The 19617-nt window shown below is 45.1% G+C and overlaps 1 protein-coding gene across 1 annotated transcript in view; it reads right to left on the reverse strand.

Annotated features, from left to right (window-relative positions):
• Positions 1–19617, reverse strand: part of HAAO (3-hydroxyanthranilate 3,4-dioxygenase) — a 177309-nt gene that overhangs the window by 13226 nt on the left and 144466 nt on the right. The window contains exons 7-9 of the mRNA XM_063919809.1: positions 9585–9730; positions 6937–7005; positions 4600–4682 (exon numbers count right to left, since the gene is read on the reverse strand). Of these exons, the coding sequence (XP_063775879.1) occupies positions 4600–4682; positions 6937–7005; positions 9585–9730 (298 nt within the window). The remainder of the gene's footprint in view (positions 1–4599; positions 4683–6936; positions 7006–9584; positions 9731–19617) is intronic.

The raw sequence follows: 19617 nt of genomic DNA on the forward strand, positions 1-19617 counted from the left end.
AAAAAAAATCCGGTGAGGTTTTGCCAAAACGCGTTCGAACCCAAAGGGTCGCTTAGCTTACTCACACAGCTACCTCATTGCGCCTCTTTTTTTTCTTCTTTGCGTCATGTGCTGTTTGGGGAGTATTTTTTGGAAGGGCCATCCTGCGTGACACTGCAGTGCCACTCCTAGATGGGCCAGGTGTTTGTGTCGGCCACTAGGGTCACTTAGCTTACTCACACAGCTACCTCATTGCGCCTCTTTTTTTTCTTCTTTGCGTCATGTGCTGTTTGGGGAGTATTTTTTGGAAGGGCCATCCTGCGTGACACTGCAGTGCCACTCCTAGATGGGCCAGGTGTTTGTGTCGGCCACTAGGGTCGCTTAGCTTACTCACACAGCTACCTCATTGCGCCTCTTTTTTTTCTTCTTTGCGTCATGTGCTGTTTGAGGAGTATTTTTTGGAAGGGCCATCCTGCGTGACACTGCAGTGCCACTCCTAGATGGGCCAGGTGTTTTTGTCGGCCACTAGGGTCGCTTAGCTTACTCACACAGCTACCTCATTGCGCCTCTTTTTTTTCTTCTTTGCGTCATGTGCTGTTTGGGGAGTATTTTTTGGAAGGGCCATCCTGCGTGACACTGCAGTGCCACTCCTAGATGGGCCAGGTGTTTGTGTCGGCCACTAGGGTCGCTTAGCTTACTCACACAGCTACCTCATTGCGCCTCTTTTTTTTCTTCTTTGCGTCATGTGCTGTTTGGGGAGTATTTTTTGGAAGGGCCATCCTGCGTGACACTGCAGTGCCACTCCTAGATGGGCCAGGTGTTTGTGTCGGCCACTAAGGTCGCTTAGCTTACTCACACAGCTACCTCATTGCGCCTCTTTTTTTTCTTCTTTGCGCCATGTGCTGTTTGGGGAGTATTTTTTAGAAGGGCCATCCTGCGTGACACTGCAGTGCCACTCCTAGATGGGCCAGGTGTTTGTGTCGGCCACTAGGGTCGCTTAGCTTACTCACACAGCTACCTCATTGCGCCTCTTTTTTTTCTTCTTTGCGTCATGTGCTGTTTGGGGAGTATTTTTTGGAAGGGCCATCCTGCGTGACACTGCAGTGCCTCTCCTAGATGGGCCAGGTGTTTGTGTCGGCCACTAGGGTCGCTTAGCTTACTCACACAGCTACCTCATTGCGCCTCTTTTTTTTCTTCTTTGCGTCATGTGCTGTTTGGGGAGTATTTTTTGGAAGGGCCATCCTGCCTGACACTGCAGTGCCACTCCTAGATGGGCCAGGTGTTTGTGTCGGCCACTTGGGTCGCTTAGCTTAGCCATCCAGCGACCTCGGTGCAAATTTTAGGACTAAAAATAATATTGTGAGGTGTTCAGAATAGACTGAAAATGAGTGGAAATTATGGTTATTGAGGTTAATAATACTATGGGATCAAAATGACCCCCAAATTCTATGATTTAAGCTGTTTTTTAGGGTTTTTTGAAAAAAACACCCGAATCCAAAACACACCCGAATCCGACAAAAAAAATCCGGTGAGGTTTTGCCAAAACGCGTTCGAACCCAAAACACGGCCACGGAGCCGAACCCAAAACCAAAACACAAAACCCGAAAAATTTCAGGTGCACATCCCTAAGGGACCAGAGCTGACATCACACACCCTCACTAAAAATGCTTGGGAACACCTGCGTTTTCCCTGACACTCCCAGTAAATGGTCAGTTATCACCCACAAACGGCCTCCTCCTGTCAATCAGCATGCGAATGACTGTGCTTTCTAAATTTTTGCACCAGCTTGTCGCTGGTCAGCGATGCCTGTTGTTGTTTGGTGACGCGCGTGCGCAGTCATTCGATAATCAGCCGCTGTGAGAAAACGCACAGCAGCGATCAAGTCTGAATCGTGCCCCATGTTTTCTTAGCTATCCTCCTACAAATCATTATCTCTTTTTCAATACCTCTCTGAAAGGCCACCACATGGCTATTGGGCACACTGGTTCTCCGTTTCCTACTGGGGGGAGTGAAAACAGTGAAAACAGAGCTGAGAGGTGCATCCAAAGCCTCTCTGTGAATATAATATGTTCCATCTGACTGTTGTTTCCATGGCACTTACATTACAATACACTGTAAAGCAATTAATAAGTAACAGCAACCTAAAGAAGAAACAAGGAACAATGGGGGTCATTCCGACCCGATCGCTCGCTGCAGTTTATCGCAGTGCAGCGATCGGGTCAGAATTGCGCATGTGCCAGCGCATGCCAGATGGCCGAAGGCCATCGTTCAGTACCGATCGCCTCTGCCTGATTGACAGGCAGAGGCAATCGCAGGGCGGGAGGGGGCTGGATGGCGGCGTCAAGCCGCCGTTTAGGGGGCACGGTCCGGCCAACGCAGGCATGGCCGGACCATTGGGGGGGTGGGCCGCAGCAGCTGCGTGACTGCTCACACAGCCGCTGCGGCCAGTGGCAGCAACGATCAACTCCCGACCAGCCGCAGAAGCTGCGCTGGCCGGGAGTTACTCCACAAATACAAAAGCATCACTGCTGTGCGATGCTTTTGTATTTGTGCGGGGGGGCGGACTAGCCCTATGCTGGGCGTCCCCCCGCATGTCAGGGAAGATGATCGTAGCTGTGCTAAATTCAGCTACGATCAACTCGAAATGACCCCCGATGTCATTATAAATATTAAAGCCTGCAACAGTATTTTATATCTAAAAACAAAGAAAATATTTTGGCATGGGAATGCTGATTTAATAACATATACTTTGCAGGGCTTCCTCTCCAGTTTATATAGCTAAAAGTAAGATACTCCAGCCCAGGAATTAATTAATGAAAAAATTATTATCTTACTTGGGGCAAGTTGGGGGTCTAGTCATCAATTTAATGATAAATTCAACCAAACCTAATGTTCCTGTTTGCAGTGGGATAGTAAGTGGTATTTATATTGTGGTAGGACACAGGGGCGGATTGGGAATGAAAGGTGGCACTGGAAAAAATTGTAGAGGTGGCCTCACATGGGCAGCACCAGGGGTGTAAGGTGTGGCATGTAGCCATGGCAACAGTACACCCACCCCACCCCCCAAGACTTGCCAGAGAGTGGGCATGTCTAGCATCAAGGAGGAAGTTAAAAGAAAAGAAAATGAAACATTAGGGGCACATTATATTATTTATTTTTAGAATTAGGGAAACTATAATTCTTTAAAAATATATTATTATTTTTTGCTTATTACACCAAGCATACTACAGGCTAAGTGGCAAAGTAATTTTAATACATGCAGATTCTTTTGCACTTAACAATTATGACTATAAATGGCAGGGCTGTAACTAGGTGTGTGCGGAGGGGGCACCGCACATAGCGCTGCAAGGTAGGGGGCGCTGTTGGTGGCAATTGTCAAGTATGTGTTTTAATTACTTTCACTTTCAGTTTCCCCCCTTTTTAAAGCCCAGAATCTCCTGACCACCCGTCTCCTTCCCACACCCCTTCTGTCGCTAATACCTATGCAACATTTATAAACTCATCTTGAGATTTCTTTGTTATTCAGTCACACTGTCCTTTATTACATTTCAAGATGCTAACATACCTGGGATTCGAACCCATTGCCTTTGGCATTGCAGTCACTCTATTCATTGAGCTATCTGCCCTTACATAGAAAGGTAGAGAATTCTAAGATAGAGAATTCAAACTATTTGAAGCTTACATTGTACTTTGTGAAAAAATGATCAACATTGCGGCGGAGTAGATCTATGTAGTGTGTGGCTGCAAGGGATTGGATGTGCGGCTGCACACTACATAGACCTGCTCGTTTGCCATGCTGATTATTATTTTTACAAAGTATCAGTAGCTTCATATAATGTTCATAGTTTTTATGCAGGATTAAATAGTTCAATGAGTAGGGTGTCTAATTAGGGTTCAACAAGTCATAGGTTTGAATCCTGGGTATGGCAGTATATTGAAATGTGTTATTTAATAAAGGGTATTGTAACTGAATAACAACAAGCTCTCAAGTTAAGTGCATGAATGTGGTATAAAGATGATTTGTGTCCAAATCCATTTTCTTGCAGTGTATATATAAAATGAGGAAAGGGGCATCATAGCATGGGCTTTCTCTGGGATCAATCTTGGCATGCCCCTTACCCACAAGGCATGCGCCTAATGTCCCTGTTGGGAAAATGAAGGGGGGGGGGCGCCATTTCTCTCTCTGGCACAGGGCACCAAAAAGTCTAGTTACGGCTCTGATAAATGGGGCCACATGTTATCAACCAAAACAGGCACCATGTGCACGTCGGCCCACCCTGGATCTTCCCGCACGGGCACCACATGACTGGTCCACCCCCATTAGGACAGAGGCTCCAGTAAGCTGATCCAAGTAAGCTGATCCAAGTGGATCCCTCCTTGCACTCCAGATGTTTGTTCCATAGATAGGAGCGAGCTAAGATGGAGTTAGTTCCTGCAGTCATGCTCCAAAAACATAAAGTTTTCAGAGCTTGATAAATAGCATTATTACAATGTTGTCATACATTATCTGCACACTGCAGTTTGCTCTATTAGTTACCTGAATGCAGGAGATATGATTGATGTGCAATTTTCAATTAAACCATATAAGTTTTAGTTTTCATGTTAAATGTACACACTTACTGAGTCTGTTGTGGGATGAGAAGACTGTCTCCAGTAGTGAGATTCACCTCTTTGTCACCCATAGTTACAAAAGAGGAGCCCTCCTGTAATGTATATTATCAGATTGTTAAAAAGTAATTTACGTTTGTTATTACTTATATCAGTTTAGTGGAATAAGATTATAGTACATAGTATCATACTATGTGTTCCAGGGGGAACACAGAGAAAATCATACTTAGATATTTAATTACAGTGCTTTGGCATCACCACACAAAGCTGTAGGGATAACATTTGTCACACACTTACCATTATCATTGTATATTTGTAAGATGTCATAAAACTGTTGACAAATTACAAATTATGGAAAATACGAAACACATAAAAACAGAAAAAGTGCATAAAAGGCTGACAAAGGATATGCAAACCTGTTCATGACAGTTTATAGCAGTGTTTCCCAATTCCAGTTCAGTAACAGTGCATATTGTACAGATCTCCTAGCTGGGGAACAGGTGTATTCATTACTGGCTGAGACGTTTTAAAAGATCCTTAGGTGAAGCTAATGATTTCAATTGTGATATTGAGGAGATCTCTGGACTAGAGGTGACTGGTTTATAGTCTAGAGCAGAGTTTCCAGAGCACTTAAATGCCCCAAGCATCATGGGGCGATTGGGTTGTGCTGACCCAGTGGGTTCCATGCTCTGGATTTGAACTTTAGGAATGTTAGGGACCTATGTGATGAGGTCAACTGGTTGTTGTAGGTGGGCCCATATTTTTGGCCAGAATTATGCTAAACACCTCAGTTTCACTCCATGTTAAATTGCAGAGTTTATTATAATTGTTCTGATTTCATACCCTCCAACTGTACCTTTTTGGCAGGTACAGTACCTTTTTTTATGGGCTGTACCGATTTTTGTCTCTTCAAACTTTAATTGAAACGATAGGGAAAGGGATGTGACCCCGCCCACTTTACCCATGGCCACACCCCCTTTCCTAATTTGTACCAATTTTTCTGTGTAAAATGTTGGAGGGTATGTGATTAGCAGTGCTTACTACTTTTTTCTGTATGGCACTACAAGTCTCACCTTTCATTATGTTTAGAATTAGGGTGTGCAGCCCACCCCTCCCCAATATACTCAAGCATTTAGCCTCAAAACCTAGACTGTAATGACAGAGTTTGGGAACCACTGGTCTAGAGGAAGAGAAATTGGCAAGACAATAGGAGTTAGTGGGATTCATGGGGAGATGTATCAAACTTTCTAAAGAAAACAGGTGGAGAAGTTGACCCTAGCAACCAATCAGCTTCTGGCTATCATACTGTAGAATGTACTTGATAAATGTAAGCTGATTGGCTGCTATGTGAACTTCTCCTCTTGTCCCTTTTAGAAGGGTTGATTCATCTCACCATCAGTGGAGCTGTAGCTGATAGAGGACTCTGAGGCTGTAATTTCCAGTGGGGGTTGAATAGGCTATATGAAGGTAAGTGCTAAGATAGCAATTAAAGGTTAAGTTTGGGAAAGAATTAATGATATAGGTAGTTCCATTACTGTGGAGAAGCATAGGAGAAGTTTCGGAGTTTTAAGGGGGAGAAGACGAAGAGAGGCCTATGTCAGGGGCAGATATAATAGGGCAAGAGGGAGAGTACAGTATCTTGTGATGAAATCATACATGTCTGAGGAAGGGGAGCTGGTGAATGGTTTAGGTGAGGAGACTTAGGGGGTCATTCAGATCTGATCGCTGCTGTGCATTTTAACACAGTGGAAAATCAGATCAGAACTGCGCATACGTATGCACCGCAGTTCTGATCTGATGCACAGATGCAACGGGCATCGGCGCCCTGCGACGGGATGGTGTGAAGAATCCATTCACACAGGCGTTTGCAAGGAGATTGTCAGGAAGAGGCCGTTTGTGGATGTCAACTGACCGTTTTCAGCAAGTGTCCGGAAAAACGCAGGTGGGATCAAGCGTTTTCAGGGAGGGTGTCTGACATCAAATCCAGTCCCGATCAGCATGATGTGATCGCAGTGGAAGTGTAAGTCCTGGGCTGCGCAGAGACTGCACAAAATAAGTTTGTTCAGCTCTGCTACACATGTGATCGCACACCTGCACAGCGAAAACCCACTCCCCCTGTAGGCAGCGACTATCTGATCGCAGGGCAGAAAAAAACGCAGCCCAGCAATCAGATCTGAATTACCCCCTTAGCTTAAAAGTATCTTAAAATTAAGTCTGTAGGTTATTTACAGGTGAGTGGCAAGAAGAAAATATTACTATAGAACAGGTTGTATAGATGAGATAGGTAAAGAGAATGTCACTATCAGGAGGATGCAGTAGGCTAGTTCTAGATAACATTCTCAAACTCACCAGTTGCCAAAGCCAGGTATCTGTGTCAGATGTGCTATTTTCAGTTTGTCCAGATCCATAGAGTGCTGCCTGAAAAGGAAAGAGTGTGCAATTTTGTTATTTCATATACTGTAAGTAAGACCTACACAACATGGCAATGGGAAACCACAAAGCAAAGGCTACATTTTCCTAGCATTTATGCATTCACTTTAAAGCTTTTATTACTTTAATAATCCTCGACTGCCCAAATCCTGCATTTATCGTCCACCCTGATACTTATCTCAGTGTCATCTGCTGATGTAGCTATGTTTAGTGACTCTGTACTTGTCCGATATTAGGCCTAATTCAGATTTGTTCGCTCGCTAGGTTTTTCGCTGCGCTGCGATTAGGTCAGAACTGCGCATGCGTATGCACCGCAATGCGCAGGCGTGTCGTACGGGTACAAAGCAGATCATTGCTGAACGATGGATTTAATGAAGAATCCATTCGCGCGGGCGATCGCAAAGAGATTGACAGGAAGTAGGCATTTGTTGGTGGCAACTGACCGTTTTCTGGGAGTGTTTGGAACAATGCAGGCGTGTTGAAGCGTTTGCAGGGCGGGTGTCTGACGTCAATTCCGGGCACGAACAGGCTGAAGTGATCGCAGCGGCTGAGTAAGGTCAGACCCACTCAAAAACTGCACAAACTGTTTTTGTACAGGGTGGCTGCACATGTGATCGCACACTTGCACAGCTAAAATACACTCCCCTATAGGCGGCGACTATCTGATCGCAAAACTAGTTACTACAGTATATTTAGGAGCAGGGCTGGATTGGCCATTTAGCACTTCTAGCAAATGAGAAAAGAGCAGATGAAGAAGTGGTCCACCTGCCCGAAGGCCTAGTCATGCAGCTCTGCCTTCCGATTCTCTGCTTAGCTGACATGCTGAGATGGGGGAGTGCCCAAAGGCCATGCCCCGTAGTTTGCGGCACGCCCCCCATGATGCGTAATCATGCCCCTTTTTCCGTGTGTGCATGCCAAAGAATGCTGGGCCAGTTCTTGCCCCCAGTCCATTCCTGATTAAAAGCAATTCATAATATAAGGGTGTTTATATTAAAAAGAAGGACACTTCTGCTGAAACCACAGGAATGGCATGGTAATTCAATTAAGATTACATATTTTATTTTTCTGATAAACTAAGATTTAAGTTTATTTATTGTCCGTGGCGTAACTAGAAATGTGGGGGCCCCATAGCAAAATCTTGAAAGGGCAACCCCTCCCTCCCCCCACACACACAATTGTCACTACAATGCCCCTTTTGGGAGCCGGAGAGAGAGAGTGAGGGGAGTAAGAGAGAGAGAGAGAGAGAGAGAGAGAGACATACACACAGTGGTTGTGGAGGTAGAGAGAGAGAAAGAGAGAGGAGCAAGTAAGAGGGAGAGAGGGAGGTCAGGGAGAGAGAGAGTTTCATGGAAAAAGAGGGAATGAGAAAAAGAGAGAAAGAAGCATGAGAAAGGGTGTCAGAGAGAGAGAGAGAACAGGGGGGAGGAAAAGAGAGAGGGAGGGGAGTGAGAGTGTCAGTGAGAGAAAGAGAGAGAGAAAGAAAGAAAGAGAGAGAGGATTTCAGGGAGGGGGAGAGGGAGTGTGTCAGGGGGAGAGAGAGTGAGAGTGTCAGGGAGAGAGCGAGGGAGAAAGACAGTGTTGGGAGAGATAGAGACAGTGTCAGAAAGAGGTTGATAAAGTGTCAGGGAAAGAGAGAGAAAGAGGCAGTGTCGGGGGGAGGGGGGGGGCAGTATCAGGGAGAGTGTGGGAGAGACAGAGTGACAGTGCCAGTGAAGGAGAGAGAGAGAGGGAGAGGAGGCAGTATTACGTATAGAGAGAGGAGAGTGTCAGAGAGAGAAACTGTCAGGAAGAAAGAGGGAGAGAGCGACGGTGTCAGGGAGAGATAGAAATACCCGCAAATCGTGGCACCGGCAGCCAAGACTTGGAGCTGGCCAGGAAGGGCCCCCGCTATCCGCTGCTGCGGCTATTCAAATCGCGGGCGGGGGTGAAGGAGGGAGCAGTGGGCCTTGGAGACAGCCAATATCTGAGTGCAGGGGGAGCAGCGGGCGCTGGAAGCAGCTCGAGCCCCATAGCAGCTGCGCCCCCTGCACCCATGGTAGTTATGCCAGTGGTTGCTGCAAACAATTTAGTGGTGGCAGACAGTCAACAGTTCCCTATACGACAGTGTTTCCCAACCACAGTCATCAAGGCACACTAACAGTCCAGGTTTTAAGGACAGCCATACTGTACTTAAGCACAAGAGACTTATTTAGTACCTCAGTTATTTTGATTTAACCAGATGTGCTCAAACATAGATATCACAAAATCCTGGATTATTACTAGTAGTAATTTTGCTATAAGATGCTCCTAAAACTTGAATACAGTACTTCAAGCTAAATCACTTCAACACTAGAGACATGTCACAATATCAAACTGAAACTAGACAATTGGACAAGTTAACATTATTGGCAGTGTTGCAGGAGACTTTGCCAGACAGTTTGGCCTACTGAATAACTTAATCTATGATGGGAGGGTTCTTGAAGCAAGTGATTCCAGCAGCCGCTTCTACTAGTCAGGAGAAGGCTCTCATGTATGGCCAGGGGAGGAGGTGAGGTCTAATAAGATGTACATGCTGCATGCTATTGTACCTTTGTCTCATGAAGATCTTCAAACAAACAAACATGTTTTTTCTGAATTATTTCCAAACGATGTTCCTCTAGCCAGTTGTGAAATGAAAATGGTTCCAAAACGTTCTCAGTGTTAAGAGGGAATGGTATTTTCTCTGATTTTTGGTCTTTAAGAGAACAGAAAATAATCTAAATTAAAAAGTAATATTAATAATGATCAATAAAACCACTAAAGGTTTTGATACTACAAAGGGCATAGTCACATGACCACCGGTGAGGATGCTGACCCCAGGATTCCGATCGCTTGTAATGCTGAAGGTCGGCATGCCAACGCACAGGCACTATTCCCACTCGTGGGTGTCCACCAAGCCCACTCTGTGATGAGCGCAGCGAGCCAGCAAGGGGCTCCATTGGGCTCACCCCCACAGATGGCATTCTGGTGGCCGGGATCCTGGGGTCGGTATGCTGATCTCCAGGATTCCGACTGCCGGCAACACAATCCCAACCCCTACTAACCTTATTAAGTCATCATTAACATTTTATTTAAAGGTCTGCGCATAGGTTGTTTTAAAAAATTTAATTTCAGTGTCAAGTTCCAAATGGGCTACTGCTGTCTACTCACTCTATTGCACCCAGTAAAAGTACCTTACACCCACCTGTAGCTCCACTGCCACCAAGACATGTGTTAACGGGCTAGACTCCAATGCATAGAAACACACATAGCATTCTGGTTGTTGTTACCTAGACATCTAAAGGTAGCACATTTGTAAGAATCCACGCATGACTAAAGTATCAATAGACTAAATAAATACACCACTACGCAGCTGCTGTAGGATAATGAACAGGACTAATAATCCCAGTTACTGGAGACTGAATGCTAAAACTGAGGAGTAGTCAGTGTCAGGGAGGTAACCAATAAGTCAAACCAAATCTTACACATCCAGTAGGCAGTACATAGCAGGAAATCAAAGAGACAGACAAGAACATATAGGTACATATAGTAGGTGCATTAGCCTATCAGTTTTTGCAATAGACAGTCAGACATACATACCCCTAGATTGCAGGCTAATTAGATTGTCGAAGTCAAAAATATTACACAGAGATAGATTCGACACATATTTTATACAGCACATAATTTGAACATATCAAGCGCCAGACATAATAAAGTTTCAAATTATATAATGGAGTAACGTCATGTATGTGTATCATTGGAACGAAGCAAGATGGACATGTCGTGTTTGGTATTAAAGCAACCAGATTAATGTGTATATCAATTTGATGCCTGTTATTAAGTTGCAGCTCATTGCAACAAGTAGATATGATTAAATGTATGAAAGTTAAAGTCACTCTTATTAGAACAATGGATTTCCTGGAAGAAAGCATGCTTGACCAGTGGCTATCTCCAGTGATTACACCATCAAGGCAGGACCTTGCTTGCATATGAACTGACCAGTGACTCATCATGAATGAGAAAGGTCCCTCCCCTAGACTAGTCTGTGCACTCCCCCAAACTACAAAGTATATAGCTGATTGCAGACACAAGAGCTGGCTGTTCTTTTTGTCCCAGATGATGATGGAGATGCTGTCTGTCCAGTGGCTGCATGATTTTACTGAGAGAGAGAGAGAGAGAGAGAGAGAGAGTGATATGGAGCGTAGTGAGCATTTTGAGCAAAATATGGTGATGTATTACTGGCCATGTATGTATTTGAATTAATTTGTATTAACTGCTTACTGTGTAAATTGTAACCATGTAACTATATATATATATATATATATATATATATATACTGTACATTGTGATATATTGAATACATATCCTTTTAATAACAAATATATACATCAATGAGCCTTGGAACTCAGATATTGTGTGGGTGTATTGTTTTCTCTTATGGGATGCAGTGTTTTGCGATGTATAGCGCACATTCATAGCACATGGTAATAAGATGCGCAGGCGTCTACAGTATATATTAGAGCGGGCATTTTAAATATTTGTTAGAAAGCAATTTGACATTTACAGATGGGGGCGCGTCCGCGATATCACGTTCTTGATGATGCACTGTACAGGCGCCGCTGCGATCGACCAGTTAACGATGGACGCATCGCGACGCTGATGAATCACATCCACGTGTTCTGTTGTGTTACCAGTAAGCCGCTGATATGAAAATCAAGGGACAGTGTGTTTCTCACAATATTTAAGATGCTACAGCATATTTTTATTGTTGCAAAACAAAGTTCAAATAAGTCATATTGTGTTTGATTCAGATTGGATTGTTTATCCGTTAAGTAGATTTAAAGTACATTTAAAAGTTGCTGCATAGCCATGATATAGTTGTATTAGCATGCTGAGAAAATGTGTATATTTTTTTTAAACTCAGGCCTACAGTAACTTTGGAAACTGTATAGAGTGTGATTTCTTTGTGACAAAGGAGCCGCATGGTCTGCCCTCCATTTTGGCCTAGCCACATGGCGTGTCCACCATCTTGTGTAAACCTCATGGATGTGGAAGGGGGAGGAGTAGTGGCCGTTTTAGGAAGGTCACTTTCTAAATAGCTGATTTTCAGTCTGCTCAGAACAATCAGTTTCCTTTGTCACAAAGTTTCCACATATCTACAAATCCAGTACCATTTATGAGTTACCAATAAATTTATGTAACCCATGCCATAATCAATTACAAATAGTTTCAATTGGGCCTAGTGAGAGTAATGGTGAGATAAGTGAATGTTTTTTTTTCTTGTCTGTGGGTAATTACCTTACATCAAGTGGGGGGTTGCACACAGATAGAAAAAGGAAAGAGAGGTTTTGTTTTTCTTCTTCTTTCTTTTCTTCCAAGACATGTGGAGTCATTGAAATCCAAATTAACCTGTGTAACTACTTTTTTTTTTTTAGTAGTGAAAAGCAAATATCTTTGCTATGCAAATTAGAGGCAGTGAAGAGGTGGGGTATATAATAGGAGGGCAGTAAATGGTATATATATATATATATATATATATATATATAATATTATTATAATTATGTGTATATTTATATCAGTGTAAGTTCTGCAAGATAGCTATCCAATCTGAATCATATCATTTAAATTATAGATTATTGCAGTCATTATAGATCTGTGTGAAATCGGATACATTTGTTTGCTATATATATATATTTGAATTAGTGTGTTAAGGGAGTAATTATAAAAACACAAAACGCAGTTCTGGCCTAGTCGCTTAGGTTTATATGGAAACAACTGGGTGTTGTGTTTATGAGCGATAGTAGCTTTTATTGCTCATATTTATAGAGACTGTGTGGTTTGTTTTATTGCGGATGCACTTTTGTACACGTGGTATGGACAAAGTACAGGGTCGCACACGTGGCATAAAAGGCACGCACGGTCACGTGTTTACGCAAGGTTGCGTAGGATTTCGGGCGCAAAGTACAAATCACATGATAGTTGTTCAATTAAAGGCGGGATAGTATACATTTAATACAATAGCCCATAACTATCCGATTTCAAAAGCAGATTAGTATAAGACTTTGTTTAGACGGTACTGCCTGTGGGTTAAAACCATCAATCGGAGGGAGTGGTATTTTCTGTACAGAAAAGAAAAACAAGGTGTATTTGAGTGAGTGAAAGCGGAGTGAGTGGAGCTGAACCCCGGAATTCGGGATCCTGTAGGTGACACTGAGATAGTAGAGCAGGCCTGGCCAACCTGTGGCTCTCCAGCGGTTCTAAGACTACAAGTCCCATTATGCTTTGCCACAGTTTTGCCATTAGGAAATGCTAAAACTGTGGCAGGGCATGCTGGGATGTGTAGTTTCACAACATCTGGAGAGCCACAGGTTGGCCAGGCCTGTAGTAGAGGCTCAGTGTCGTAGGGTTCGCAACCTTACGTGAAAGTGAACTAAGTGTTCAAAGTAAACTGTGTGTCCCAAAGTGAACTAAGTGTTCCAGGTGACAGCGATCGTAGGGCGGATAGATAACTAGTATCTATACGCTGTGCGATTGAACCACACGCCCGTGTATTTTACACAGCATAATGTGATACTATTGTGTCATAGGCGCTGTGGAAAGCATACGCAGGCGTGATTGTGTAAACAAGGGGTTTTTCTTTGATAACGTCGGGAAATCTCCCTGGTGGACTTCCATTGGAAAGGGTGAAGCAATAGTTATTAGGCAACTGTTTTTTTTTTTCACTCTACAAAAATTCCAGTGGAAAGATAACGAAAAGGAATTTTTCGCTGCCTCTCTCAGGAAAATATTCCAACAGAACCTCCACCAAAATAAATTGCGGTGCTGTAAGGTCTTATAGGAGCCCTAAGTTGGGTACATTGCGATCCACTATCGACAGTGTATCGTTGTACTGGCCAGAATGGGCGAGAGCGGGTGAAAGGCGCTCGAGTAACTTTCACTGTCTGCTTGCATTGAGTATTTTGGTGTTTGTGGGAACGGCCGAGAGGGCAAGACCCACAAATATGGGAGCCAGTTGCTCAAGCGGGAGACGTTTAGCCAGGGTTGAGGCAGAAGAGGTGCGGCCCAGAGGGTCAGCAAGGTTTATAAGAACTAGGTGTTCAAAGTGAACTAGGTGTTCAAAGTGATTATTTGTGATAAATATGGTTCTTACACGGAGGCTTATTGCAATGAATGGGTACGTATGACTGCTGAAGATAGGGCATCATCCCCTGGGGTTGGTGAGTTTGATCCTAAGGTATTGCAGGTGGTATGTCTAACCAAAGTCATATAAGACAAGAACGGAAATATAAGAACTATTTGAACTTGTAGCAACAATGAACAAGTAGGAAGAAAAAGAGAAAGCAAGTACACCGCCATATGTAGATGTGGAAGCAGTTACGGCCAGCATACAAACTATAGAAAATAATAAAAATAATAAAAATATGAATGTAACCTATATATGTACTAATGAATGTCGAAGTTTTATCTAGGAGGAGAAGGCGACCTGACTGGTTTCAGCCATTTCCCATGCACTCAGAGGAGTATCCAACCGGTAAAAGAGGAGCAGTAGCCTGCGGGGGAAGTGGCAAAACACCAGTGTTCTAAATATGTGTTTTAAATACACGTGATCTGCCATTTAAGCAGACTGAGTGCCGCCACTTTTTGTTCTTCTGTGCATACCTCATGCCTACAACAGAGGGCACCGGAGCACCTTTAGCGACATTGAGGAGTGCCGGCCTATGTTCAGGATTTTATATATAGCTGGCGGGATTGCACGAGGTGATAGTATAAAGGTATGTACATGTTTTTTATTTGTTATTAAAGCCTGACGACAGTAGGTTGGTCTACTGAAACGTTGCAAAGCAGAAATTTGTTGCTGTGTATTTCTCAAAGCCTCGAGTGCCGCATCCTTGTTCCCTGTGATTACCCTTTATGAAGGCACCGGCTGCAGCTAAGTACATGTCTGACGAGTGCCAAACTCCATCCATGCTATATATATATATATATATATATATATATATACACACGTCTGTTGCTCCCACAATAAGATAAACAGTATATAGCAGAGGTGCGGCACTCATGGCATCTTAATCAGAGCAATAATGATGGCACAGTCATTATCCTGACGAAAATCTAAAATATAGATTGAAACGATTACTAACTTGGTGACTTTGCCATCATTAATGCTTTGCTTAAGACGCTGTGAGTGCCGCACCCCTGATAGATATATATTTATATATATATATTCTGTATTTACATATATAAGTAGGCTGCTCCTTCTGCCTGGCCATCCTCCTCACATTGTCCACTTGCCTCAGCCCAGGCCAGGAGGATGAGGTGAACTGGTCGCCGGCTGTGTTGTCCCGTTCTCTGCTCCGGATGGCTGCCTGCTGCATTCTGTAGGTCTGGGAGATGCTGGCAGGCAGGCAGATGGGTGGGTATGCAGGAGGCGCTACCATGGACTTGAGCAGAGGGAGGCGCGGGCATTCAGTGGCTTGCAGCAGCAGCGAAGGTGATCGTGGCGGCAGGAGTCCGGTGTGCACGGTGGAGGAAAGTGATCGCGAGGGGGGGGGGGGGGCGGCGGTGCGGAGGAGCAGCTGGCTGGGGAAGTTTTCGGTGCCTGGGGCAAATAGGCGCCTGGGGCACGTGACCCCCTAGCCCCACCCTAGTTACGGCCGTGTCTAGAGATGTTTTTTTTTTTTTTTTTTTTGAGTTATGCTCATGGTACTCTACATTGCAAACACACAACAGTTAAATTAAGATACAAATTTGTGTTCCCTACAGGAAAAGGAGGTCTGGAAGGTGAAGGGATATGGTTAGGAGTCCTCAGGACTTTGGACAGATGGACACGGTAAGCCAGTGGCCCCCAGAGCATATCTCCCAAGCCTAGCTGAGGCGGCATATGGTCTGACTCACCTAGGGTAAGGAAGGTATGTGCAAATTGGTAAGAGCCTACTGGAGTGCACCAGGGTTCTCTTCTCATGCAGGTAAGAAAGCAATGACACGTCTTACTTGCTTGAGGAAGAATATTGGTAAGGCAATACCAAAAGTGCCATCCCATATCCATCCTGCAGACGGACCTTTTCAGGTAATACAAATCGACTTCGTACAGTTAACACCCCTTAGGAATTATTGTGTATTGGTGTGCACTGATGTTTTCTAAAACTGGGTAGAGGCATTTCCTGCCGCCACAGATGCTGCTGTGTTTACCGCAAAGAAAAATTGCGCAGACATTTGTGTGTAGATAATGGTACCCCTAGAAGTAGGAGCAAAGTGAAATTGGACTGTTGTGGTCATAGACATTGCCACTAGTATTATGTAGCATCCGAACCACTCCCAGATCTTCACTTAACGAATCACCCTTGTTGAAGTCGAAAAATATTGCAGTACACACATCACGTACAAACTACACACAGATGGCCTCCGTGCGTGTACTTGTTCTGCCGTGCGTGCGCATATTCACAATTTGCGTATGGTCGCTCCCGTGGTCCTGCGCGTTAGCGCGTGGTATGAGTATTTACGGTAGGGTTTGTGTACGCATGGAAAAGCTATCAAAACACATTACATATTTAATCCAAATGTCACACGCCATAGGCGGCGTTCACTGCGCTTACCCTTGCGTGCCTGCTGGTCTGTGTTGCGGCCTCCACCTTCAATGGTCCACGGGCTCCGGCGTCTGGCTGGAGCGGCTCCCGGCGGTTCCCCGGGGCAGGGGCGCCGCCATGACACCCGGCATCACGTGGGCGGGGAGCAGGTGACGTCATCAGACGGTTCCGCCAATCCAGCGGAGGCGGGAGATTCAAAGGCAGACACTGGGCAGAGCCTCGGCGCCTGAGTATCGTCTTTTCCCCTGAAGTGGATGCCAGTGCTCTCGTTCCCGGCGAATCTCTCTGCAGTCGTACCCCAGTGTCTCCGACACTTCCAGGTGCCAGTTGCTGCACAGTTCCAGCGTATACAGCGGCTGGTGTGTTCCTCTGCAATCCAGTAACCAGTGCTTCTTGGAGTCAGCGTGGGCTGCGGGCTAAACGCCGCTCTCAAGTTCTACAAGTCATCAGTGTCTTTAAACACCGCTCTCAAGTTCTACAAGTCATCAGTGTCTTTAAACACCGTTCTCAAATTCTACAAGTCATCAGTGTCTTTAACCACCGCTCCCAAGTTCTACATTGTCTTTAATCATCGCTCTCAAGTCATACAAATCATCAGTGTCTTTAACCACTGTTCTCAAGTTCTACAGTGTCTTTAATCACCGCTCTCAAGTCATACAAATCATCAGTGTCTTTAACCACCGCTCTCAAGTTCTATAAATCATCAACATCTTTAGTCACCGCTCTCAAGTCATACAAATCATCAGTGTCTTTAACCACCGCTCACAAGTGTTTCAAATCATTAGAGTCTTTAACCACCGTTCACCAGTTCTTCAAATCATCAGTATCTTTAAAAAACATCACTCACAAGTTCTTCAGTCACTATTATCTTGTACCAACACTCACAAGTACTTCTTTTCCTGGAATCTTTAACATTGCTTACAAGTTCTCCTATAGGCCTGGACATTCCCCCCATACGTTCCTTCTCTGCTATGTGACATTGTGTTGCTCCCTTCCTGCAATAAAGTTCTTTAATATTTTCACCAAGCTTTACTGTCAGAGTCCTGTATGAGGAAGACCTATATCAAGCCATCCCTGTTCCGACCCAACTGTGGTTCCTCTCCCCTACCATCGGGAGAACCCCCGAGTTCACAACACCCCCAACCTAGGTCAGTGACAGTATACTCAGACCTCATGGACCCGGGGGATCGGAGCCCAGAGGCAAGTACCATCCAGGACTTGATTTCTCGAGTACAAAGTCAGGAAGCAGCACAGGGCCAGGTGATGCATTATCTCCAGGAATTATCTGGCCGGCTGAATCAAATTCAGACTTCTCTGGCTTCAGTAGTACCGGCCCCAGCTCCAGTACCCGCTCCAGTGGTTGTCTCTAGTAATGTTCCATCCTCCTCTGGAACCAGGTCACGCCTTCAGCTCCCTACTCCTTCTCGCTATAATGGGAATCCAAAGAATTGCCGTGGTATTCTCAATCAGTGCGAGGTACATTTTGAACTTCTTTCACATAATTTCCCTACTGATCGGTCCAAGGTGGCATACATTATTTCTTTGCTCGAGGGTTCAGCGTTGGATTGGGTGTCTCCGTTATGGGAGCGATCTGATCCATTGGTTTCTAGTTGCACCAATTTCATTACGTCATTCCGGAGGATCTTTGATGAGCCCGGCAGGACGACCGCTGCCTCTGCAGACTTGCCTCGTGTCCGACAAGGCTCTCGTTCAGTGGGACAGTATGTGATTCATTTTCAGACCATAGCCTCAGAACTGCGCTGGAATAATGATGCCCTTCGGGCTGCCTTTTGGAACGGGCTCTCCGATCGTCTAAAGGACGAGTTGGTCACTAGAGATTTGCCGGATTCTTTAGAACAGTTGATCTCGCTCTGTGTAAAGGTGGATCTTCGCATGCAGGAATGAGGTGGCGGACGTAGTCGGTCAGATCGATCAAGGGTCCGATCTCTTCCATCTAAGCAAACGGTTATTCCAAGTCCTGATGAACCCATGCAGATTTATCGATCTCGGCTGTCCCCAGAAGAACGTCAGCGTCGTCGTGAGGGTAGACTCTGCCTCTACTGTTGAGCCGCGGATTACTTTCTCAAGTTTTGCAAGTCTCGCCTGGGAAACGGGCAGTCCTAGCTTGTTCCGGAGGAGTCGAGCTAGGGGTTTCTTCTAAACCTTCTCCGCCAGTGGACTGTTTACTCTCCGTGTCTCTGTTCTCCGAGTCAATAGCCAAACCCGTTAAGGCTCTGCTGGACTCAGGGGCTGCAGGGAATTTTATTTCCCTTTCCTGTGCCCAGGATCTGGGTTTTCAGCTATGGTCGGTCGAACGACCTATTACGTTGACTGCTATCAATGGGACCCAAATTTCTAATGGTCTGATTTCAAGTTGTACAGTACCAATCAAACTGCAAGTGGGAGCTCTGCATCAAGAACACCTGGAGTTCCTAGTGATTTGGGAGATGCCCCACGATCTGGTTCTTGGCCTTCCTTGGCTTAAACTTCACAACCCTCACATCGACTGGAGTTCGACACAAATAACATCTTGGAGTTCTTTTTGTCATTCAAATTGTCTCACCCCAGTCTATCCGCTCCGTGTATCATCCAAGTCAGATGAAGGGCTCATTCCGGAGGCCTATCGGGAGTTTTCCGACGTGTTCTCGGAGCAAGCGGCCCATCAGCTACCACCGCATAGACCAGTGGTTTTCAACCACTGTGCCACGGCACACTGGTGTGCCGCCAGTGGCTTTCAGATGTGCCGCCAGAGATGTGCTGCCCGTCATCACGCTGGTGAACTTTGGCAACGTAGCGTGACACATCGCCTGCCCACCCGCCCGGCTGCTCCCTACTGCTCCTCACTGCTCATGGCTGCATTAACCCCTGCCTGCCAGCTGCCAAAGTGCTGCTCCCTGCTGCACCTCACTGCTCACGGCTGCATTAACCCCTGCCGGCTGACGCTGAGGGAGGGAGAGGCAAAAGGAAAAGTGATACTGAAAAGTTACAGGTATGGTCCAGTGTGTTTGTATTAATTTTA

This window comes from Pseudophryne corroboree, chromosome 4 (genome assembly GCF_028390025.1).
Source record: "Pseudophryne corroboree isolate aPseCor3 chromosome 4, aPseCor3.hap2, whole genome shotgun sequence".
Classification (NCBI taxonomy): Eukaryota; Metazoa; Chordata; class Amphibia; order Anura; family Myobatrachidae; genus Pseudophryne; species Pseudophryne corroboree.